The sequence below is a fragment of the Anopheles stephensi genome, chromosome 2, assembly GCF_013141755.1.
Source record: "Anopheles stephensi strain Indian chromosome 2, UCI_ANSTEP_V1.0, whole genome shotgun sequence".
NCBI lineage: Eukaryota > Metazoa > Arthropoda > Insecta > Diptera > Culicidae > Anopheles > Anopheles stephensi.
This window is the reverse complement of record NC_050202.1, coordinates 70,347,449-70,374,110: the sequence shown is the minus strand read 5'-3', so window position 1 is coordinate 70,374,110 and position 26,662 is coordinate 70,347,449. Positions and strand designations below refer to the sequence as shown.

The window sequence follows — 26,662 nt, the reverse complement described above, 5'->3', positions numbered from 1 at the left end:
TTGTGCTTCTTTTAACAACGAAAAGAGTTGGCACTGATAGTTCTTGATGGTTTTACGATACCCCCGGGTTTTTATGCACACCCCTAGCGAGAATTCCAGAGCAGACACCGATCCCGATTAGTTTATAGCCAAATCTGTTTTACACATTCTGGACTCGTTCTTCCCGTGCTTCTAACTGTAGATTGTCAAATTGGTTCATTAAGTGGCCATTTCGTTTCCATTTGTGGGCATAACTGTATTGACAGGCGCTATCAGAACTGGTTTACAGTGTCCTGCCGAATGGGCATAAATCAATCGCTGGAATGTGCGATAATGCTGGGTGATATGCGATATTGCAGGCACGATTCTGTGGTATGCTGTAGTCGATAGGTGGCTGACGATTGTTTTGTTTTCGCGGAATAGATTATGCAAATTAATTTTAAACAGTTTATTGAATGCTTTGCATGGTTGGGTGCTGTTCATCCCCATCCTGCTCCACAGCAGCGTGGAGAGTGTGTGCGAAGTGGTATAAAATATCGATTGGATAGCATGGAACATCACGCGACATGATTGCTGTAGTTCAAACACTTTGTTTTATTGGACTATATGGGAGCGAAAAACAAGCTTTATCCTACTACACCATTCAACCATACCAACCAAACCTAACGACACAAAGGAATGCTTGCGAGGTGAAGAATTCATTTTGTCGACTGCAATCCTGCAACTATTTTTCGCACAGTCCGACCTGCCGGTAATTTGAGCCCACCGAGCGAGGAGTAGTGAGAGCGAGGTAATTGTAAATTCTCGCTTAATCAATTTCACGTGTTAACAACCACATCCCAAGACAAGGTTAGCTTCAAGTTCTTGTTGCGACTCTGCACAAGGTTGTGTCGGAACAGGTGAACAAGTAGAGGGCCCACTGCACCGGGGGTTTTGTGTCTTCGCCGTTTGCTGAAATCTAGGCGAAGACGAAATAAAACAGGAACAACCGTAATTTGCTTACGGTAAGTGCACGCTCGCGTTACCTACTTTTCGGCCGAGAAGCCGATCGAGGCCAGTTGCTGACGTCGGTGCATCTGTCACAACGGCGCTGCGATTGCTAGAGTTGAGTCTTCGCCATCAGTGATCCTGATTTTGTACTATATTTCATTCCTATTTTAAAAGAGAAATTATATCCTCCGGTACTTACAATACAAAGATTTCTCCTTCATTCTTCTTCTTCTATTTCACCGTAGCCCAAGGTAAGGTGTGCTTTTAAATGTTCGAGTGTAATTTAAACGCGGAAAAAGCAATTTATTAATCTAGATAAAAATTAAACAAAATTGCTAGTCCCAACTAAAACGCTCGCTTCGCGCTACACCAACCATCGGTAGCAATTAGACTTAATGTCTTTAAAATCTTTTCTCAAACTTAATGGTGCTAGATCTCGATCGAGTTGCATTTATCTATACCTCGCTCCGTTCCTCGGTGGTATCGCGTGGAATGATGGAAAAGGCACTTGCAACGCAGAAAGCAGGTCGCAACCAGACAACAACACCAGGCACGTGTGTGGTGGCGTGCTGTACCGGTGCGTCGTTCGTACCAGCTGAATGTAGATCGTCGACCTACCGCACTGGGTAGACCACCATCATCATACCAGCGATGCGAGAGAGAGAGAGATCTTTCTTCTCTACACCCCTTTGGCTGCTCCGGTGAGGGTGTCTACGGCCAAAGCAACGAAACAATCGACACATAGCTGATATATCATATCGGGTGGATTAGCAATGTACATGCTTCACTTTCGATCGATCGATCTTCGGTCGGCAGGCGTTAACTGAGATGCCGATCCACATGGCTACCGACAGCACCAACCACAGCACCCTGCCACCACTGTGTGGCCTGCAATCGATCCACACCGATACACCGCATGTTTTTATTTCTTTATCGCTCCCGGGCGCAAGAATGTGGGCAATCTCCTTCATCCTGCCCGTTTCGAGATTGGCCTAGCATAGGGCCTTTCACGAGCCCGTGACGGTTGAATAGGCGCGGGCAGTAAAGCTGATGGCAACGAAACTACATGGTCCATGTTCAGGCGCTACTGCTTCGAACCATTAACAATGCTGCTTTCATAAGGCACAATTGTTGGGTACAATGAACGTACAACTTTAACCAATATCAATACCCAAGAAGGTAACGATTTGGAAGGAAATCCTTTCTCCCGAATCGCGTGTCGGATATCGGAGCATTTTGTCAGCAAAAAAAGGTTAAGATACGCGTGAGAAATCTCTGCTTTTTGGGGCAATTGTTGTATTATTTTTATTGGATCATTAAAAAGTTGAGAAATCACCTCAGCAATTAAGGACAGCTCCTGTGCAACAATTTGCAACGCAGTTCAGGTACAAATCATACGCACCAACCACACAATATCGCGTTTCGTGTTCTACGAACGGAAGAATGACCCGCAAACGGGGAAAAAAAGCCCTGACGTACGTGTAATACCTTTGTCGATAAACACACCTTGGCTACACCTTCTATCCGTTTATGTTTTGTTGTGGAAAGTGAGCAAAAACAGAGAAGGAAAACGAGAAAAAAAACCGAACGAACACCTCCAAGACACCATTACAGACAGAATACAGGCTTTCACTTTCACGTGTTGTTCCATTGTGGTTTGGTGTACGGGGTTTCCATGTTGCACCCGTCTGGCTTTTGTTTGGCGTTCCGTGGTTCGGTGAGCTGTTCTATGTGAGGGCAATTCTTTGCATGGAGAGTATGGGGCTGCCGCGGTGCATCCAGCGAAGCATCACAGTGGTAGTTGCACCTCAGTGCCTATTATCACTAGTCGGACATTCGGAATTTTAAATGGTTGGCTGTTCCTGCTGCTCTTGCTGTGGCAGTAATGCAAGAGCTACAGATGAGCTATTAAAATCTTTTTAAAGCATTTTCACTATCGCGCTCAATTTCGATGGGCGGGAAAGCTATCAGAAGCAATTGGCAAACGATAAATCAAACGCCTGCCCGAAGGCCGTTATCGCCGGGCCGGGCTTCGATTATCGGGTCCGGGAGGCAATCGATCGTTTCGAGACAGCTGGATCGGTTTGCAAGTTAATTGAAGATTCGCATCGCACTCTTGCGCGGCGATTGAACCACAAAACTGGAAGCTCGAACTGGATTTGTCGATCTAATACACGATATACGTAATACACACCACCGTAACAACCCCCGTGTCTCATCTCGATCGTCGCGATGGCGATCGCTTGCACCTAATTATAGCGTCCGTACAATTGCACGCGCCTCTACGCGTCTTACGCGCCTATTACCGCCCGTGGCCAGTCCGAAGGTTCAGCTTCAGGAAACGCCAAGGTAGGCCCGGACCGGCGCGCAATGTACGCACCATCGTCTTCCGCAAAACTTACGGGCGCAGCTTCGTACGGCATTCCCGTAATCGCTCACTTTGTACTACTGGTGGCGATTATGAAAGTGACAGTTTGTTTTTTTCTTCTTGTATTCACCTCCTTTCTTTGCTTTTTATCTGTCTCAAAGTTGAATTATGCTCCTCTTTCTTCACTTCTAACTTCTTGTACCTTGGCAAGGAGATGAAGCAGGCAGGGTGTATCGATAGGTATGAAGCAGTGTTGCGTAAGCTTACACTTTTCCTTCTTTTGCGTCACACGCATTTCAATCATTTTTATCGACACCTGGGAACGTCCCCTCGACGTGTTATGTCCCCGTGAGCTTCTCGGCTTACGGCCATCCACTATCTACGCCTAGGATTCGTTCATACTTTCTTCTGCTGGGAAGGCTGCTTTTACTCTGGTTTTGTCTTAGCCACCTTTTTATATCCCGGAATAAAGACCGAAATTGCTTACTGGACCAACTCTAAAGGGAAGCTTGAAAACGAGCACCAGAGTTCCAAAATAAAAATCACTGTCCCACCGTAACGTTCACTTTCTCACGGGGGCTGGCGTCTAGGTGGAATTATGTCGTTTTTTTTTTTTTTGGTGTGTGTAGTTGCTCCGGCGTTGTTGATGCCCGTCCGTGTATCCACGGTGCCGGAGCAAAGTGGGTGAGCAGGGTTCCAGAAAGAAAAGCACAGTGGCACAACAAAAGTGCGGTTAGACAAATGCGGTGTAATTTATCGACAGCAAATGAAACCATTAGTCATGCAAAGTCAGTCAAACGGCGCGTGCGGAGTCATTTTTCACCCATCAATTGGGGACATTGTTTTGCTATTTGTGCTTGACGATGTCGTGGAGTCGCCTATTTTTTTCCTTCTTTATATCCAGCATCCAGTGGACGCACAGAGCTTGGAGTTGACTGTAATCGTCGGTTTGAAGTCGGAAGATCAAAACAGATAACAGAAATTAGCCTTTGCTGACAGGCTTCTGTGATATTGAGAAGAAATCTCACGTAATAGTTGTAGTCCATTCCACAGCATCCGGAAGTAAATATTTCGAAATTGATGAAAAGGCCGTGAACCAATGAAAAACATAATAAGTATAAGGTATTTTTTAAAACGATTTATGAAGACACAGGTTTAAATTTACTTCCTTTTCATTGCATTATATTTCATTTCTATTAAAATTTCTAAATGAAAATAAAAATTTGTCAAAGCTCTACAGCTCAATATTTATGTACCAATATGGACAGGTATTAATATTCAGGCAGCATATTTATAAATCGATTATACTGCCAATCATTATTGCATAACCTTTTGAATATGTGTAAGTCATACTGCAAATAATCAATAAGATCCATGTGTTGGTCTTCGATTGGTGTATTGGTGTAGTCTATCATTTATTAGCCAGACTCATGTATTGTGATACAGGAAAAGGAGATGTGATATGTGAAAGGGGAAGTGTTTGTTCTAAAATTTAAAAGTATCCTTTCGTGTATGTTACCTTCATTAATTGCTTCTTCTTCGTCTTCCTTGGTTCTAAAACCTCGAGAGATCTCGGCCTGCCATTTATGGCTTTCTGTGACATGATTTTACCCGTTGCAAAATAGTCAGCCCTGCGTACGGGGAGGCGGTCTCTGATGGGATTTGCTCTCCGGTCCTGCCGTGTGAAGACCGGCGCCGTTATCGCCTCGGCCACCGGAACGCCCCCGTTAATTGCTAAGTTCTTTACAAAAATAATTTATACAAGCCTAATACTAAAAGTATTTTGTTCAGAAGAAGAAAGCGTATCAAACATCAAACTATACGAACACCTGGCTTAAGCATAAAAAAGAACCAGAAGAGATAGTCGAAATTCTCTTCTTTTTCCTAACCATCTCTTAGGTCATGCCTGCCTTTCTGGCTTACTAGAATTTTTGATACCACGTAGTTGGGTAGTCAGTTTTCACTATGGGGGAACGGTCCAGATGGGGTTTGAACGCTGGTCCTGCCATATGAAGCTCCTGTTTTTTCCACTATTAGGTGAGCCTAAATTCGTGTTCTTCTTTTCCTTTGGCACTACAACCTCGAAAGGACTCGGCCTGCCATTTCTGGCTTTCTGTGACTTGATTTTACCCGTAGCAAAGTAGTCAGCCATGCGTACGGGAAGGCGGTTTGGATGGGATTTGAACCCCGGTCCTGTCGTGTGAAGACTGACTCCGCGTTGCATTGGCCGAATGTTTTGTCGTTTTGCCAATAATGTTTGAGAAGCAAAAAAAAAATTCTTACAATAACAAATGCTCAATTTGCTAGCAATCAGTTCTAAAATGTAGACTTTGGCAAAGATTCTGTGATTGAATTTCACTCCGTGCAAACAAGACTCCACTTACGGACCCGGTCATTTCAACGCTCTGAGCGATATCAGCTAGCACAAATCATGCACATCTCATGACCATTCAGGTTAGCCATGCAGAAACCGGGTTTTGGGATTGCTCCCGTACCACCGCCGATCGTACGCTTTATGCCGGTTGTACCGAAAGAAGTAAGACAATTCTGCCGTTGCCATCGGCTGTGAATCGTGCAAAGCGTATCGTCCGCCTGTATCGTGCCGCTTAATCCACACCCGGAATCCCGGCGAAAAGCGTCTGTGGAAACGGATGTGCATAATGCTGGAGGTCCATGCGGAGGTCGCACTGCAAATGTGTGTGCACACCGTTACGAAATGGTCAGCCCGCTTACACCTGACACAGTTTCGTGTGGAAAGGATTCTCACACCGGCCACCTACCTACCACAGGCCGACTATAACCCGTTTTCTTCTAGGTGCAGAAGAACCTGCCGACCGGAGCACAGAATTCGATGGGTCTGCGGTGGGTAGATAGCATGCTCCGACTCGGTCGTTGGGTCGGCAGCTCGCAGCCGAATGGAAGTGGGTTATGTAACCGTCTGCCGGCCCATCGATGCCTGCAGTTGAGCTAGAACCGGACCTCGAGCACCGGTCAGTGTTAATGGCATTTTTTTGTTTTCGAGGAGCCTGGATTGCTCCCTGGCTCCCTGGAGCAATCGAGATAAAGTCGCACAAGGGAGCGACGATGCAAGTGGAATCGGATTGAAAATTGGCATAAATATTCAAAACCCCCCATTGGAACACAGATACTCATCGATTTCCCGTGGTTCCCTTCGGCACGGTTTTGGATTTTGGGGCACGAGACACGAGTGGGAGTGTCTTGAGAGTGTGCCCGTGGTGGAAACCTGTGGAGATACTTTTCCAGCCCTGCCGTGACGCTGCCGGCTGCCAGATGTCTGCCACACTGCGCCACCAAACCGGCCAAAGTCGATGCCTTTCGGGGATTGACAGAGACCGTTACCGAATTGTGCTGCGATGCGGTGACGTAGCCAGTTCTGAGGGTGACTTTTCTTCGGGATGAAGAAGACGAGGAGAAGTGTTTGGAGCGGCTGGAACAGAAGCTAACCGTCCGACGTCCGACTGACATAACGATTGCCTCGGAATAAATCATGCCAAGATGCAATGGTTTAGATAGCGTGCCTACCTCTTCTGACACCTGCCGCTACGGCACATACCAGGGGAGTGTTGGTGCGGGCCACGGGTTTGTGACGTTGACTCCATGAAATTGCCGTTGGACCACTTGAAGGAGGAGCAGAATTTAGAGCAGCCGCCAATGTGCAAGCTCACACACGGAGCTGTTTGGCAAATCGGGGTGAGTTAGTGTCGGCGATGAGCATGGAGCCCGAGGAACGTCGTGGAAATGGAAGTTTTAATGATGGCTATAAATCGTCTCCATCGACAGCTCAACTGCCGATTTAACCGCTACGCTCGAGCATCACCGTGGCGTAACGAAACGTTCTAGCAATCGGAGACACCCCGGTTTGGGGGTACATCCCGCGCATCGTAAACCATCAGCGTGTGACACGTTGTATCCGGATTGGTTTTTCTCTCCCCGGCCTTCCGAAAACTTGCCAACGGAGGGAAGGTCCTTCCACGCGGCTTTACAACTTCCCTATGACTGTGCTAAGTGCACTAAACAATTCGCGGTCGCGCTGACCAACTAATCCTACCCTTTCGCCTTTCGGTGGATCTTGGTGAACGTGAACCTCTAGTGTTTTGTTTTTGCAGTTTGGATTAGCTTGTCGTTCAGTAGGAATACGATTTGAGAGCTTTAAGTATTTGCCGTGTTTGAGGATGGCTTATAGACTCAAACAAATTTTATCAATTTCCCTCAGATAAACCAAACAAAATATACACGCTGTTGAAGATACGTGCCCTTTTGCACTGAAATCGAGAGTTTAAATACGTTAAACCGTAAGGCTCACCCTGCCATGCGTACTGCGTGTTGGTGGCGTGTGCATATTTATTTCATGTAAATTAGAAGCAGCCGCAGGAGATGAAATTCTTCGACGACTTGGAATACCCAAGGAGAAACGATACCAACCTCGTCTAGCTTGCCGTCAAGCCGCTGAATATAAAACATCTTTCAGTGAAAGTTTTTCTTTATTTTTAGTTCAAAACGCATTAATACATCCGGCACGCGAATGTTAGGAAATGAAACGTAGCGTGTTACACCGTGAGCCTTCAAGGCATACTGGTTATGTTGTGGCTTTTGATACTGTTGGTGCAAAGCACGGTGCTTGTAAAATCGGAAGTTGTAAATTTTCGGAAAAAATAAGAGCTGTAAAAGAGAATTGTACCAAGCTAGTTAAGCTGCTCGGAAAGACATCAACGCCGTGTTTATGCGCATATGTTTGGATGGTGTTCCTCGGATGACTCACTGCGTGGTTTAGAGATGTCGAGTGAAACATAACACTGCATTATCGCTTGCGGGCGTTGCGCAACTAATAAAACATGTGGTTGGTGTGCCTTCCCATCGCTAGCGCACACCTGTGAAGGTTTTGACCTTCGCCTGGGATGTCCGAAAGTCCGAACAATGATTCATGGTCAATGGAAGGGTCAAAAGAGGATGGAATGTAAGTTTCACTTTCATCTACCATCGGTGTCGATGGTTATCGCAAGTGAGTACGATAAGTAGGTGTAAAAGTAAAGATATACGAGGTTTGGCTAGCTTGGCTAGGCATGTGGTGCTATTGATGTATTTATCTGATGTATTAAACCTGTGTTCAGTATCCACAGTCCTGTATCCACAGTTCATAGAACTCGTTATTGTAGTATCATCTACACGGGGTCAAACATCCTTTAGAACATCTTCCTCTTGACCGCTTATTTGAGGATATAGTCAGACAGAGTCCATGTCTAAGAGACTATGAGACTTCAGGGATTATAAATTTTCTAAGCAATACATTAATACAGATTTTTTGGCAAACTTTAGCTGTATATGAGAACCTCAAAAATCCTCGAATAGCCATCATATTCTGCCAGAATCTCACAGGAAGTCTCCCCTCTAACAGTATCCCCTTTAAGTCTCAGAGCAATAATTTACTATTTATCCATTTCAAGTCCTGTATAAGCTTCAGCGCAACGCGTTTAAATATCTTCTATCGTTTCAAATCTCAAAACATCTTCAATTCGTATTGAACCTACCCCAACTCCATGTTAATTGGCTCGTTAAGCCGATAACGAGCTTGTAAGGGTAGACGAACTTGAAGTAATTGCAGAAAACAAAAACATTCAAAACAACCACTCGGCGTCATTCCAGCGAAAGACGATTTGCCAGCCTCCACCCCCTGTATGACGTTTTCCTGTACCGAAACCGAAAATGCACCGAAATGTTGTGTGTGAGCACCGCATCTCGATAAGGCAGGCCCTACGATCGTATGTTCGAGTGAGTGAGTGGCGCTCGGCCAGACCATCTAAACAGATCGCTGCATCGTTGGTGGTGAAACTGTATCAAAATCGTGGGAATCCACAGATGCATTAATGCGCTTCCACACAATTCATCATTAGGGCACCCGGGGATGGAAGATTTTCCTTTTTTAACTATTATCATTTCCTACGCGGCCGCATGCAGGCACGCAGCAGGCCGTGGGTGGATTAGCCGGCAGTAGCAACTTTTCTAACAGGTCGGAATTTATAGCTAAAGCTCGCATAAATCTTCACGAACGGCGAACAAACTGCTCCCGGTCGACTTTCTGCTGGGTTGTCAGGAGGTGTATGTAGCCGCTTGTCAATGGCGACCGGGCGACGAATCGTATGCGTTTTTCATCGTCTTCATCATTGTCGTCGCCGAGCGTCACCATGATGAGCCCAAGCCAACCGCAGAGTGCGCGGACAATAATGAGAATTTTATGAAGTCTCAATGTTTTCCCCGTTGCACCAATTGTTAGAATGTGACTACAAATGCGTGCCGGCGGAGGTGGAGTTGCAGCGACACTGCTAGGACCCACAACCTACCCACACACACACACACACACACTTTCCAGCTGTGCCGACGACTGGCTGATGATGGGCTGACGATTGCCATTGCCACTAATTTTGTGCTATAACTTTCGAGCATTTCGAGCATTCGCGAGCAACCGGCGTACGGCATGGGAAGAAAGTGCGCCGAGAGTTTTTGTTTTATGTATAAATGTATCACCTTTAGTTTTCATTTCGTAGCGTACCGGCGCTGGTGGGAATTTTGTTCAAACTTTCACTGACAGTTTGAGCTGCTGACAGTTTCACCGGTGTTGACGGGGTCGCCACCGTGAACTGCGCCACCGTAACTAGGGTCTTGAACCGTCTGCACTCGGTCGTGGAGAAGTCGGCGGTCGAGAATTGTGATCACGCACCCCGGGCCAGTTTGGTTTGGCAGATATCGGTATGAATTGAAAATTATACGATCATACCCCCGGCACGTCCTGGGGAAGGTGTGGAGTTTTATTGTCTTGGAGGATTGTTTCGGACTGTGACTAACTTTTTGCACAGCGGTGTTGGTGATCATAATCAATTAGTAACGGCTAAATAATGCTTGGGACTATAAATAACTAGCGGCGTGATATAGGTTACTGGAAGAGATGAAAGCAACCATTTTCGACTCGATAGTTTCTGTTGGTTTTTGGGTAAATATTGATAAGAAGACATGGTTAAAAGGTAACTTGATGCACATTATAACACAACATGGAGGCAAGAATGCTTCAGATGATTGATTTGCCTAAGATCAGAAGGTGAGCCAGGAATATCTGCGACCATAAATGAATATTGTGAGGTTATCATGCTATAAATCATCGGAAGAGACAGTAAAAAATCACTTATCCAGAATGATCCATTGCCATACTGCACACCGATCCATCGATGGATTAGTTTAGAGATTACCTTTTTTGTGTCTTAATTTGACATTGAAAATGTTCGATAACTTACCTGTTCGGGTGAAGGGGGTTCCAAGAGCATGTAAGTAAAAGAGCAAAAAAATCGTTTATTAGTTGATTGAAATTGACAGTAGATAGCAGCAAAAACGCTGGAATGAATAATTAACGCTACGGTAGTTCGGTTTGAGCTTTGCGAGCTAAGATCATCGCTTATGCGTATCGAATCGTTAACCATGACTTTAACAGGGTGCTTCAGAAGCGCCCTAGACATCCCAGACCCTGTTCGTTACGTTTCATTTAGAGGATAATTTGGCAAATGTAATAAATCTACAAAATCGTTGATGGTCTGCAGAGCTCTCTCAGTCACCCGATCGCAACATTGAGTCTCGGTAGCATTGAGTGCAATGTCGTACACGTTGCAACACATTCGGTAAAGAGCTCACGTTGGACACACGTGGGAAAGCCTGCAGCGGATCGTAAAACTGTTGCCGGACGAGCGTGTTCGAAGATCGATCGACGCTTGGTAAAGGATGTTGCTCGTACGCAGGGTCTCACACACAGTTGTGGTGGATGGTTTAGACCTGGTTTTAGATATCCGACTCGAGCAGATGCACAAGGACGGGTCCCCTGGTTGGCAAAGCATGTACCGTGTGTGGTGCGTTACATCATGCATGTCCGTTTAGTGCATGGGAAATCGAAATATATCTAATTACATTTACCAAGTAACATCATCCTGGGTTGCCTCGGGTTGCCAAAAATGCCTCATCGTTTACACGCAAAATGAGCTTTCCGACATTGGGCTGTGTTTGGGGTGTTTGGTAATCGAAGATTTGTGTCAGAGTTTTGGGCAATTTAGGGCAACAGAACTAATTGCTAATGATGATTATTGACGCAGCTAACGATACAGTGCCGTTGTGTACCGTTCTGCAGGTGAAGAAGTTGTTTCGACACCCGTGGTACGGTCAAGTTGTTGTAACCAGTAAACCGTCGGAAGGCCACGGTACCGTACAAAGAAATGCGGATGAAATGTACCGAATGTTCCGAGCGCTGGCTTACATGTAAACTGGCGTATTGATTTCTCAATTTGACCGGAAAAACTTACGAATCAATCGTTGTGCCGCATTGGCATGTTCGAACACCCGATCGGAAAAACATCGTTGATCCGGATATTGAACTGGCGCGCGCGATGGCGCCAAGAATGAGGAAGTCAGCAATTTCAATGGCGTTGCAAATTGAAAGTGTTTTTATTTGGCCGTTTATTTGCTTTGTAGTTCAGTTTGTTCACCAGCAAACGGTGTGTATGTGTGTATGTACGAGTGTACCTCATGGCATATCGTGGGACTCACGGCTGGCACCAGCTAACCGACCGGAACAGGCGTTCGAAATCGTGTTCGACGACCACAGCACAACCCTTTGGCCAGGGCGCAGATTTCTTGGACTCGGTTGGGGACGGTTGGCCAGTTTGCGCAAGTGATGCTAGCCACTTGTTGGGTGTTCGCCATGGTGGATTGATTTTCGAGTAGACTACTTTGGGGCGTCAGGAATGGGGCGCCCGATGGATCGTGTTTCATCCCAGAAAAGCGTAGCTCGCGTTATCCCCCCGCCTCCCGTGATTCCTGAGGAACAGATCCTAACGTCAAGCCGAGTTCAATGATCCGGCAAATCTGTCGATTTGATGACCATCGGTCAGCACTCAGCAGCGACGAGCCAGCAGACAAAAGCAAAATCATCACCAAACGTGTAGAACGAACGCGAGCAGCAGCAAGTGTCTTCCGTAGTGGAGACCTCACTCGAGATATTTGTCTCATGTTATACGGCCGAAGAAAGATAGGTGAGGCAAAACAAAATCACATCATTCTCATCTACACCGGGAAAAAAGCCACCCAGTGGATGGAAATCAGCACGAGATATTTGGAGGCCCACTCACCATTGCTGGCGACGCCCGAAATGCCCTTGAGAGGGCGCAGGTCGTGCGTCTTAGCGAAAATGGTTAAAAATCAGATTAATTTCACAGTGGATTATTTTATCCACTCTCTCTCTATGCCTAGATCTTCTACCTCGTCCCAGGGCTGGGGTGACCGAGGCGTCCCGGAAAAGGGGAACCAATGGGTATTCCCCATTTGGCTTTGACGCTGCTGGATGAGATTCTAATGAGTGTGATACTGCGACGTAATACGACTTTTCTTCCGTACCAAGGAACGGCAAATTTGTACAGGGGAGTTCAAAGAATGACTCCGAGAGTCGGAAAGAAATATGGTTAGTTTAATTGCAATTAATGAAAGAATCAAGTTTTGCTAAATTCGAATAACTGAATACGTCGAGTGATGTGAAATATAGCTTTCCATCGCTGTTTTTGTGATGATTTATCGCATGTTTCTTAATTTTGACATTCTGTTCTATGTTGGTAGAAAATATTCTTCTCTTGTAAGAATCCGAATCAGACCCTTCGCCTTGTCGAGGAAGGCTTTTTCTATCAAGCTGTGAATTATTTTTCATTCTGGCTCGTCTAGACCCTTTTTATTGATTTATAATGGTTTGCTGGTCCATTTATTGGGCATGACTGTTCTCAAACAAACCCGCTAGAGATGGAGCTAATTTCGAGTCTCGCATACCAGCAGGAAACCGCTTTCCAGGAAACGTTCACTAGCAGACTGATCTAAAATATGGTGCTTCAACGACAGAAATCAAGATTTTTCGGTAGATCTTCCGTTAGAACGTCGGTGGAGAAATGAAACACAACTCACCACCCACCAAACAAATGATCACAAATGTCAAAGTGTGGTCGGGAGACCAAGCGCCAGACTTTATTTGCGGAAATTGTATTGATTTTCAGTTTCGAGCTCGGGCACACCACGAGGGAGTTCTGTGGTACCGGGTGGTGGATTTCGTTCGCCGCCAAGAAACCCACCGTCAGATAATTATCTCACAACCCAATCGCCCGGCCCGTGTCGTACAACATTGTATGACCAGCTGGGGTCGTTAGCGAAATGGAACGGTACTGGTAGTTTTGTGTCTTTTTTGCCCCACCTAATCCTGGCATCAGTTGATGTCGAGCGAATGGATGATAAAATTATTGAATTATTTTAATGAACGGTGATTTATTTAGCTGAATAGCCAGGGTTTTTTTTAAAGGCACCAGCTTGATTGTATAAAACGAGTAGGAGTCGCTAGTGTGCAAGAACGTGCAGATGTCGAGGTATCCATTCCGGGGTAGAACGTTACAGCCTCATTAAATGGGAATGGACGTCTGGGTAGGCAGACGCCAGCTTTACAATAAAGCTTATGTTTGTTTTTCATCGAGTGAAATGGAAATCAAAAAGCGGGTTGTTTTTCGTAATCAGTAGAAATAAATCAACCCAAATGTGTTTTTGACTCAAAAAAGGCTATCTGAAAAGATAAGATCCGGTGAGGAAGCATTAGCATAAGCGAGGATAACATATTTGATGATTTACAAATATCTTTCGGTGATTAAGAACTTTGCTCCGATCTCGACATCCACAGCTAAGATCTTGTAAAAGATTTGGTATGGTATTCGCTTAGCAATATCGAATGTGTTTGTTGTAGCATTATTCAGCCTGTTGGCGATAGGCAAGAAATCCTAATTAATAACAGCGCAGTATTTGGCGCGCAGATATCCAGGATCACATCCACCATGGCACCAAGAAGCACCACTCAACCGCTCAACACAAATTAGTGCCATACCATGCCCGTGACACCCGGGCTATGAGATTCTCTCGGTAGCATCATGGCATGGCACATAACCAACTTAACGGTATCTGTAGAATAAATTTATTGCCCATATACTACCACCTTGCTGGGAGGGAGACAATCTTGGCCCCTGATGCCTTTTCTTTGTTGCTCGTTTCTGCAGCCTCATTCTGCACAGTCGCCCGCCAGTGCCGCAGCACGCCCATAGTGCAGGAAATAAATAGTCGTGATTCCATAACCGCTGGTAATTAAATTTTATCCTCAGTCCTCGCTTCGCTGGCTGCTTCCGATCGTTGACGAATATAATGAACATCGCTTCCACGCCCGTGCATTCAAACCGTACGGGCATATCGCATCGTTTTGTATTATGATTATTATGATCCCTGGCGTTCTTTGGCTTGCGGGCTGAGTTGGAACGGGTGTACTCGAGAGTATTTGTCACATTCCGCCTCAAACCACTCGCTGGAGCTCTTCCACCGCAAGTGACACGGCCTAGATGACATCGTTTTCTGCTCCTTTCACCATTCTGATAACTGCTCCCGTTTTTGCTGCACCCGTGTGTCACATCGTCATCGAAAGCACCAAGATGCCCGGTTCGATTCGGTACGATTTGATTCGGTGCCAGTGATGCGCCAGATCGTCTAACGGAAAAAAACACGATGATCGCCCTAACGCCAACTCGTCTCCCGATCGTGGAATCGATCCTCTCGAATGCATTCGTGTTCCGTTAGTGAGCTGAACGGTTTCAATGCCGCTTGGCTTAACTGCGTTGGTGCGGCGTTTCACCAGCTCTGGACCTGATTGTGGCCGCTAGCGGTAAGTGAAAAGTAACTCGGTAAACCTCCGGGTTATGCGGGAGAACCACACGGCACCGGTCATCCAACGCTCAAACGAGATCGAAGATCATTCTTGGACGCCCGCTTAGAGAAACCCTCCCCTCGTTGGTTCGTGTTTATTCTACCCATCGCTGGCTACCCATGACTGGGTCAATTGAAAACCGTTTGCCGAGATAATTGCTCATTTGGACATCTCACTTAAGCGTCGCAACTTTGTTGTACGGCGTAGTTTCGGCACCACATCTTGCATACCGAGCGAGTGTTGGGAAGCGTCCTCGCATCAGAACCCGGATTGCCTTTGGCGGCCCCCGGGAATGCCCTTTTCGGTCGTCTTTGTCGTGTTGGGCACGATGCAGCCGACGGGATCTCAACGATTCTCACGCCACGCTGTACCTTGCGGAAAGCTCATCGCTGCTTCCGCTGCTATGTGTTGGGTTGAATTCTAGCGGTGTTTTAACGAGCCATGGCGCAGCTACAAGCGAGATGTGGCCAACGATTCGGGAAGCATCTTCAGGTAATTGGTACAGTATGTTGTTTTCGGTTCGTACTTGAACGAGGCGGGACATCTATTTAGGAGATGGCGGGTGCTCGTGCGTAACACTGCTCGGTCGTACGCGTTTTGGACAATTCCGCTCTTCCGCTGATTAAATGCTCAATTATCCCATTCGGCATTTGAGGACAGCTTGATGGGCAGATACTGGGAATATCGTAATTGAGCTTTTCTAGCCGAGAATTAATATTTCTCTACAACGGGAGTTTATGGGCTTTCAATTACATGTTCCCCATTTTTTGCGACCAACAATCTTAAAATCTGACAGTAAAAAACATTATTTAACAGTACTTCTTTACTTTTTAGCAATAGCCCCAATAACCTCATAGTTTGAATCGGGTTTTCCATTTCCAATTCGGTTCCTCTTTGCTACCATTCGCTCGGCTTAAGCCCCGTGCACAAGTGCATTGTTTCCATCTCCCTAAGATCGATTGCACCGAAAGGAAGATCTGACGAAAGTGAGGTGTGATTTTCGCCTGCAACAGTTACGGTTCGCTGCGTGCGGATCGCCAACGTGCGTCGTGTCAAAATCGAACCCATGTAAACCATCTCTCTTTCGTCAAACTGCAATCGGATATTTAACATGCAGATTTGTTGCTCTTGAGCGTACGAGGTCTTCTTGGCCAACAACAGGTTTTGCTAATCACTAATACACATCAAGTCAAACCCCTGTCAAGAGTTGGTGGAGAGTAGCAGCGATTGCAGTTTAAAAAGAGCGTTACTAACAAAGTACAGCGAAGCACGTTTTGCACAATTATGAGTGTGCATGTGCGGTAATAAAAGAAAAACAAGCGAAAGCCACGACATTTTGCGATACCTGTTTCTTTATATATTCGTAAATACGGAAAATACGGACGCCTTTCTCTTCGTTACATCACGGCGCTGTGGATTGTGGAAGAGTGCAAAATAATCATCTTCGTCACCTTTCCTGTTCTGTAATCTGGTCGTGGTGTTCGTTCCAGCGTGCCTAGAGATGGGCTTTTTTGTTGTTGTTGATAGAGGCATCGTATTCCCATGTTTTGGAGCCGACATCTCATCTCCGAAAGCGGTATAAAGCGGGGAGCTATAAAGTTGTCCGTCGTTCCATCCAAAAAACTAGCAACAGCACGATCCACGACTTTGTCCAACACTGATGCTTAGATTCGGTGTGCGATGAGACACACCGGATAGCAGGAAAAGTCATCCAAAAATTGGTTCATCACGGAACATGTTTTCCTACCATGGTGGTATGCTGCGTATAGCCCCTGTAACCTTACAGACTCTCCCGTGTGGTGAAGCGTCTAGTGGCACCTTTCTCCATGCGAGCCAACCCGCCAGAGGACCAAATTTGCAAACCGTAGATAGCAACAGTTCGCACAGCCCAAGGAAGATGATCGCGAGGCTAATTAACATTTTGTGAGTCATTCCGCAGCGGGCGGGAAAAGTGCTCCCGGAAGATGATAAAAACAAAACCGGCTACACCAAAACAAAAATTGCACCAGACAGCACAAAAAAGGGGAAGTGAGCTTGTTGCGCGTATGTGTGTAAAATCATGGCTCCGTGAGGCTAGTTGGCGATGGTTTAGTTTCGATAAACACAATGCGGAAAGCCATTGGGTTGAACCATTAGGCAGAGGTAGATTGAATCAAGATTTTATGCCTTCGTATGCAACCGGGAAAGTAACAGCGGTACCGGCATTGGTGTGCGCGCTGGGAGCGCGTTTACATCATCAATAGTAAGTAGGATAAGCAGTGCAGCGGTCGTAACGTTGCGGCTGAGGTTATGCGTGTTGCACCGGATCTGCCGGATTCAACAGAAGAAGGGAAACCGTGAGTGCATTGGTCACTTTAAGACAATGTCCTGTATTGTGTTTGTTTTGTTGGGTTGAGCGAGTCAACATTACGCGTTGGGCTAATGCTTCAATTTTTTACTCCAAATGTATTTCTAAAGGAGCCCCTAAACTCCTAAAGCAGAAATCCCATCTGGCCTACTTCTTCGCCTCACAAGGCAAACTGCAAACGCCGATGAAGTTGAGAAGATTAACCCGCCGAACCTTAAGCTGCACTTAAGGTCTCCAACCGCTCTGGCTGACCGAAAAATGCACGAAAGGGCACCGGAGAGGGCAACCAATAAATTGTTTCATTGAATGCAACGCTCCAACGATTGGCGTCGTCGGACTTCGCGCCGCGCTACGTGAATGGAATGCTAATTAAAATAGCTAAGATCGCGTGTCTAGAATGGGCCGGCGATGGTTTAAGCTGCAGCCCGAAGCGGGAGGATGATCTGTACCTCAGACGCGTGAGAAAGAAAGAGAGAGAGATAGAGAGTGAGTGCGCTTTCTAAACATCTCCTCCAAAACCACCTTCGATGCGGTGGTGCGTGTGTTGCGAATTTTTCGCGCAGTTCCATTGCAATTATCTGAGCAGGCAGAAGCTATGCGGCTGCATCGAGCAAACTGCAAACAAAAAAGTCTCACGTGGCCAAGAAATGGCTTCGGGGGTGAAAGAATCCAATCACACTCCCTCACGAGCTAACCCCCCCCCCCTCCCCCGCCGGTAGCCTTTAAGGTAAGGCAATTAATTAGCCCGGTACGATATCACTTTATCTGCAGTTAGGGCGTAATGATGCGTAATTTTCGTATAGGTTTTGCGAGTTTATGTAAAGCCCGGGTGAAAAATCAGACATACGGAAAGAAAAAGATTATAATTAACGGAACGGGCGTCCCGAGAGCGCTGGTGACTGGGACGCTCGTTTCCAATCCACCCCCCCCCCCCCCCTTCCCCTGTGTCGTGTGAACGCTGGATAGTTCCACGTTTAATTACGTGAAATGACGATGCAACGGTTATTTCTTTTTATTGTCGTCGCCGGTTGCAACGCAAAGCCGCACGTAACACCGATCATTTGCATGGGTGTCCACGGTTGTCTGGAAGGCAAAACAATTAGCTACGATAACCATCGTAGGCCCCGATCGTTAGATTAGAACGAACCGCTCAACGATACTGTTTTAATGGGATTAAAGATGGGGTCATTGTTTGAGCAGCCTAATTAGATTAGATTAACTTGTGACATGGGTTTTAAGCGAAATTTTGTCCAGATTTTGCTTTAAGTTGAAAGTGAATTCCGAAAAATTATGCATAAAAATTTCGCATACCAAGCGATGTTAGGGCCCACCGCTTCGGCAACGCAAACTCCGTTCCATAATCGAACAACCGTTACCAGTTCGGGGTCTCAAGAACCGGTTGTGATGCCGCTTCCGATTGAGCGTCGTCGTCGTCGTCGTTTTTTTTTAGGCCTTTGCTCGGTCTCCCATGCTCAAAACACTACACCAAAACGGCTCTCGATGGCCACACTTTCGCTGCATAAACCTACCCGGCCAGGTTCAAACATTCCTGACAGTGGACGGAGAGGAGCAAAAAAAAACGATCGACAAAATACACCAACTTCCCCAAAAGTTGGTTGTAGCCCGCAGCGAACCACCACCAAACCGGAATCATATCCACCTAGAAAATCGATCGCTGTCTTCTTGCGGACCTACGGAGTGCATTTTCGGTGCGTATGAAATAATGTCACTACCAGGCAATGGATTATGCAACGGGGAAAGCAATTCTAGCCACCAACATTAGGTGCAATTACTCGATCGTGGAAAAATGTTTTGTTCGTACTAATGGTGATTTGATTGCAGCACTTCTCTTCTTGCTGCGCTGTGGAGAAAGACATACCGACTGCCCGCTAGCCAGCCACCCATCACAGCCGACCCACGATCGAAACATCTTCAACGGTCGTCGAGCAGCACCGAGCAGCATGAGAGCATAAGCAAGTGGCAAATGAAAAACTTTTACTTTCAGGTTTCGGTCGGTGATGTTTTTTTGTTCCTGCTTGCTTCTTGGTGCATTTGTTGTGCCTGTGTTTTACACATTTATTATAAGTTGTTTTGAGTGCGTCCTTTCGCGCTGGACGAGCTGAAATAAAGCTTCAACCTGTTATCCCGGTTGCTGGTGGATCTTTCCGCGGCTTCTGGGGGCTGGAGTTTCGCGCAGAGCCGTGTGCAAAACACACGAGCAGCAACTAACTAGCTAATGGCTAAACATTGCAATTATACTTTGCGTACATAGTTCGCTGAAGAAGCTTTGACGCGAATTTATCGCTCTGTACTCGATGGGGTTTTTTTTCTTCGTTTTCAGTCGGAATAGCCGGAAAACATCACGAGCAGAAGATGAATGTGTGGCTTTCAAGCGACGATTATGTTGTGCAAGTGTGAGCATTTTTGTTGTGTGCTTAAAACTCACTTCAAACCCAATAGATGCGTGACGGATCGGATATGGGCTGTGGGGGGTTGTCTGTGACCAGAAGGCACAAAAAGCGAGAGGAAAAGATGACGCCACGAGATTGGCAAAAGAGACGCCCCAGTGTACGATAAAATTAGCCGAGCTGGTGTATGCATAGGTGCTGCTCGTGACTTACATCGCTACCACCACGATGTGTCGGTACAGTGTCTTATCCAACCGGTTAATAAGCGCGGAATAAGGAAACACCGAACAGCTGTATGCAACATACACACCGGAAATCAATTGAACGACGAGAGGGAAGTAATTGTGTCTGTCAGTGACCACTACCAGCCAAAGTAAATGGCGTCGTGTCGCGGAAGGATCAAACGGTGAAGAATCAGGTTGGCGTTTTACTTTTACTTTAAACGCCACCGACGACGGTGATCGGTTGGTGGTTTATTTTTGGATTGTTTTTTAAACGAAGTTCGGTACCTGACTGAATGGAACGTTTTGTCTTGGGCGCTTGTGATATTTAGGGAAGTCAATTTTATACAACGAGTTCCTTATTGATTTTTTAAGAGATAAGAAGTATCCTGAGATAATGTTGGTACTCAAGAAAAGGCAACTCTTGTCTGCATCCATACAAAGTCTTACTATATAAGCTTTTCTTTACATCTCTGCGCGTATTAACGTGGTTGTAATTTTAAAAAAACGCAAACCTCTTGACTTTAAACAACCCAAAACTACCTCCAAATTGATTGCAATCGAAGGAGAAGCTTCGTATCTTCTTTTTTTTTTGCTGACGCCCTTAAACGAAATCGAAAGCACCGAACAATAATCAACTTCCGTCTGGGATGTTGCAAACCCCCGTTCGCTAATTTCACTTTTTTCCTTCATTAATTTATACCAAAATTTCCACCATTTTGCGGCGCGGACCCGATAGCGTGAACTGTTGAAAACTGTTCGTAATGGGATGGCAGGCATCCGCCCGACCGGTCCAGTCCGACTGACGGCACTGCAGTTTTCTCGACTCTCGATTGTGTGTAAATTTTCGAACATCTTCGCTCGTCATCCAGCCCAGCCAGCTTGCGTGCCAGCCAGCTACCATCCGGGTCTAATTATCGCTCGGTTTTGGACGGTTCTGTTTTGACGCCGGTGAAAAGCGGGCGAAAAGAAAAGCGGCCCGTGCTAACCCAGTGCGGAGCTGTTTGCGTGCGTAGGCAAAATCGAATAATTCGTACACTTGATCGAGTTTTGCTAGGACTTTTTTCTCTCTCTCTCTCTCTCTCTCTCTCGCTCGTTCATCTGTTTTCATTGGTGCTGTTTGGTGTTGTTATTAATGGTGTATTGCGTTCGCAATAAGTGAGTTTCTTTTTCCCATTCGCCGAAGATTTCGGTTGACTGGGTGATGGGTGTTGGCGCGCTTTTTTTTTCTTCATTCCCTCCACTGTTCTCTCCGTGTTCCGATGCTTCGACGATGATCAAGTGAAATCCAGGTTATGGTTGTAAATTAAACAATTGGTCAGAAACTATCTCTGATGGGCGCGAGCAAAAAAAACAAAACCAAACACCAACATTACTAACCCATCGCCTAGCTACATTATAAAAAAAATCATCCGCGCAAAGTTGCGATCTGCGGCGCGACTTTTGATTCGTGCATGAGCCGGTAAGCAAACATTTCACCTGCCATAGAAGGATGAAGCAAAAAAAAAAATGCAACAACAACACAAGAGCCATTAGCATGTTGTAGCTGGTCAGTGAGCCATTGCAGAACCGTATGACTGATGTGATGTTGGAATTGTTGTACAGTTTTCACTCCATCTGTTACTTTGACGCCGTGCGCGCGCGTTCATATGCACCGAACGATGGGCTTTCGGCGGGCTTGGGACAGGCGAGCGGACCTGACGGGGAATGGCTTCCGCGGCATATGCGATCGATCGGATCGGATGCTTTGGGCCGTGAAAGTAAAAGTTGTTTGCTTTTGGAACCCGTCTTTTCGTCTGCACGATTGCATTCGATTTCCCGCCAGTGGACGCTTGGGCTAGAGGAGTCTTCGGTGCCTTCGGTGGAGTTCAATTGCTTTGGGAGACCTCGGGGGCCAGCAGAGCACATTCCTCCGAGGGCGAATTGTTTTCCGTTGGGATGGGATGTTTTGTGTCTCTTTTTTGCCTGCACATTGCCACGAGCCCGCAAGGGATGAACGGTAGGGGGGCCAATTATCGCTTGTAAACGATCGTGGAAGGTGCCCTTGACGAGAACGTTTGCGAGAAGGCACGGTACTAGCGAACGCAGGAACACAACGATTATGGATGTCTGGGTGGCCAAATAAGCATATCGTTTAGGGCACTGATTTTCACACAAATCACCCAATCGGAAGTGACCACCAAAATCGTGGGAATCATCGTTGGAGATTGTGTGTTTAGGGCAGGTAAAAGGGCCGAATAGGTGGGTTTTAAAGAACGGTCAAGAACAAACAGGCGATATCGCAAATTAAATGAATCGTTAACTGGCAAGATTGATGACTCGAATTGAAAATCGTGAATGGATAATTTCGTTTTAGAATGTTAACTGCATGATTATCGATAATAATCATAATATTTTGTTATTCTCAAGGGACGGTCTAGCCCTCTTGCTATGATAAAATATCAATTAAAATTTAATAAAAAAGGTTTTGTTTATCAAATAGTAAATTTTTTGTTGATTTCGGTTGTAACTATATATTTTTCATAAATTTTTAATAAATAATTTTTAACAAAAAATACAAAAAAATATTGACAAAATTGTTAAGTAAATATTGATCTTCTTCTTCTTCCTTGGCACTTCAACCTAGAGAGGTCTCGGCCTGCCATTTTTGGCTTTCTGTGACTTAATTTTACCCGCAGTAAAGTAGTCAGCCTTACATTCGGGGGGAGGCGGTCTGAATCGGATTTGAACCCCGGTCCTGCAATGTGAAGGCCGGCGCCGCTGTCGCCTCGGCCACCGGACCGCCCCAACTAGTAAAGTAAATATTGATACCGTGTGTAAAAATTGCACACACATATACACAAATTACCAGCTTCAATCGAGCATGACTTAACCTTTTCATAAATCCAAACCCCATATATTTGCTACCACTTCAAAACGGGCAGCTCGCAAAGGTTTCGATTGGCATTTGCATTAGCAAATTCCAAAACCCAATAACATACACACGGCTGGACGCAAGTTGCCTACCACATCCACACATCCACAACGTTTCCAAATGTCATCAGCACACGCAACGCCATCAAGCTTGAGTTCTGTCCCATCGTTTGTGCTTCCTAAACGTTCGTTTGACGGGTTCGTCGCCTGATGTCACCGTGGAATCTTTCGTTCGTTCGGCACGATGATTTGCGTACAATTTCGCTGCTGACGCACTAGGGCCACCGGTTGAAGATGGACGTAGCGGCGTACAAGTGGTCACGTTTTTCGGGCTGATCTTGGAAGTAAAAAGCCCCTTCAAAAAACAATCGAGCCGGCAGGGCCTGTGAACATAATTTACGGTTTTATTGACCGAAACACACGCACCATAAGCGTTCGTCAAACGGAAAGAGAGGAATGTGATGTAAAACGGCATTCGTAGAGGTTTACAGGTGGCTGGGAGGTGGTTGTAGAACGGGATGAAGCTTTGTTCCTAGCGATAGCGCTCGAAGATGAGCATCACCAAATTATCGACCTTCTCTACGGAGGCGCACGGTTCGATACGGCTAATGAACAGATAATGGCGCTTTTTATGGAAGAAGCGTATTTGTTATTTGATTTTCTGTGATTTCCACATCACAAACACATCCCCATTCGTTTAGTTGCTAGCTGCTAAAGGACGAACGCATGTGAGAGCTCTGTTGACAACCGCAAAGTCGCAAAGTGTTAACAATGCGAGCTGATCGTTCGATAGAGGAAGATGGTGGCTGAGTTGCTAAGTGAATGTGTACAGCATTTAGCTGGTCCGCGTAAATGTAAGCAAGTTATTTACAGCAACAAAATGTACGAGAACGATCTATTTGATCTGCACCGTCAGCAAGCACCATCATCAAAACAAACAATAACTTTTATAGGTCATATTTTGAAGCGGAACGCTGTTTACAGGTGACTGCAGTTTTCTTTTTAATAGCAGTTTTTACACAGGTATGTAATTCGATCAGTACGACAAGTGAAAAGAGCCCGGCAAACGGTAGCAACTTGCCCTTGCGAGCGCGCGTGTTAATCATACGCTCACGATTCGGCCGCTGCCGAACGGAAAACAACCTTTCGCTTCCATTAGACGTTCAAGAAGCAAGCAAGCTCCTGCTTCTCGCGTTAGATACTGTGTGCCAGGGCTTTATCTTCGTATTTATCGTTGAGCGTCAATTTGAGGGCTGCTCACGAAATTTGGGTTATCGGTTCGTGGGTACGCGTACGGCATAAGCTTGCTGAACGCAAACAAATTTCTTCAAGTACCTGTGGAAAAGTACGGTGAGGCTCAAACCTAAGAAGGCCACTATTCCAAGCCACACTGGACCACCGGAACAAACGTGCACCGAAATCAGATCAAACAAAGGGGGCCCACCGAGGCCTCGTTTGTATGCATTCCGTACCCGGCCGGCGTGGACCTCAATCGCGATGGAATGAAACCGGCAATGTCAAGTGCGTGGAATTAGAGGCAAACCATACTCAAGCACAGGTGGTTCGGGAAGAGCTATGGGAATTGGCGAGCTTACCTTCGCGTTTGTCTGGGTATCGATTGAGTCCAGCAAACTGGAACATGATTGAAATGTTGATAATTCCTGGCGGTCGGGCCGGTTGAAGAACTGCCCGTGATAGCGACGGACCCGGCCGTACTTTGCTGCGAATGGGCGGCAGACGCGGCGGCCGCAGCGTTCGCGGATGCGGCGGACTGATGCGAACCGTGCGCCGATGCACCGGAAGCCATCGCTACCGCGCTTAATCCGTACTGGGGTGGTAATGAGTATAAATTGTTGCGATTGCTCCCGCTGCCGACCGGTCCGCTGCCGAGACCACCGCCCGATGCAACCGAGGTCGGTATGTAGCTAAGGTGACCGTGTCCGCCGTGGTGCATCGAGTGCTGCTGCTGCTGCTGCTGCTGCGTCTGGTGATGGTGATGATGCAAGGGATGATGATGGTGATGGTGCGATAGGGGATGTAGCGGATGGTGCTGTAGTGGCTGCTGCTGCTGGTGCAGATGGTGGTAGTGGCCGGTCATTGGCGCCGGTGGCGCGTGACAATATTTGTAGATGTTGTTCGTCGACAGGGACGCCAATCGGAACTGGTTCAACGAGGCGGGTGGTTGCGCTGTCTGCTGGTGATGCCTGGGATCGACGGTAACGCGTACAAACCGCCCGGCCAGGACATCGTGAACCTGCTGGCCGCCCGGCGTCGCCACACTCATCGGACCGGACGCCGCCAGATCGAGATGCAGGTTCACCGTACTGCCCGGGTCGAGGCTAAGATTGTAGAGACTGGCCGGACCGTGCGATACACCTGCACCGGCCCGGTTCACACTGTCCACCGAGGCGGATCGCTTCTGGTAGTAGTACGAACCGATCGGAGGTGGTGGTGCACGCGTTTTTATCCGCCTGTACCGTATCTGCTGTCCACCGGCTGTTGCGGTGGTGCCGTTTGCCTTTGGAAGTCCGGTCGGTGGTCGGCCTAGTGTAGTCTTTTCGAGTTTGGTGCGCAGTTCCTTCTCGATCTCACCCTCCAAACAGATAATGCTTTCGGGGCCACTGTCTTTCGTCGATACGGAGGAGCTCGAGTCTTGGGTTGTGGCGGGCGATGTACGCCGTGCGATCTGCGTGTGCTGCACTCCATCACGATCGGTGCGCTGCAAAACGTCGAATGCCGGTGTCGTTTGGGCTGTGGCTAGCTCCGAATCGGTCGAGATGCGGTCGGGATCACTTTCGAAACCTTCGTCCAGCGAACGCGTTGGACTCAGGATCGGCTTCGAGCGTACCTCCGGCTTGGAGTCCATTTTGGTAAAACTCCTATTTTCCGAATGTAGTACACACACGCACACACACACGCTCTCTTTCTATAAGGAATTGACTTTAATCACAATAACTGGTCACTGTTTACTTCCGGTGTCACTGAAAATACTTTGCTCAATCATCGTTGTGCCGGTGCACCTCGGAATCACTGTCACTATCACTCGTACGCACTAGCGAAACCTTTTTTTCCCACAAGCGTACCACTCTTTCGGACCAAACTTTATTTTTTCCAGCCAGCTTTTGTGATCAATTCTTCCCTACGTCTGACCTTTGTTGTGCCCTACTGTTTTCACACAATCGTTTTCGATCGTCGGGTTTTTTTTGCAGAACGATTCAACCACCAAAAAGCAACTCACTTTCGCGACAAACGAAAACATTTACACGTTCGCGTGATACGCACCGGGAGCACCATGCCGGGCCGCCCAATTTGCACATCTGATCGCCGTCACTTTCCTAAAACATCACTTTCACACAGCGTTCCAGCCCCGGGGGCAACGCAAACCGTGTACGAGGGCCGTCCTGTTCCGCTGTCCGCGTGATTTCCGACGAAAGAGATTCGAGCGCGCCAAACACCAAATACTCGAGTTTATTTCCGAAGTTCGAGAGCCACCGAATGGCGTGTGCGTTTGGGCCGATGCACACCTTGAGGCTGCTGGAAGAAAACTACCAACGACTGGCAACGCGCAAATTCACTTGACGCACCGAACGATCACGTTCCCAGAGAGTGAATGTTTGTGTG

At 46.8% G+C, this 26,662-nt stretch overlaps 1 protein-coding gene across 1 annotated transcript in view; it reads right to left on the bottom strand.

Annotated features, from left to right (window-relative positions):
* The window catches only part of LOC118504602 (atrophin-1), a 35,309-nt gene extending 8,727 nt beyond the window's left edge, over positions 1-26,582 (bottom strand). Inside the window, exon 1 of the mRNA XM_036039266.1 lies at positions 24,637-26,582. Coding sequence (XP_035895159.1) covers positions 24,637-25,907 — 1,271 coding nt within the window. The 5' untranslated portion in view covers positions 25,908-26,582. The remainder of the gene's footprint in view (positions 1-24,636) is intronic.
* Positions 26,583-26,662: the final 80 nt, after the last annotated feature.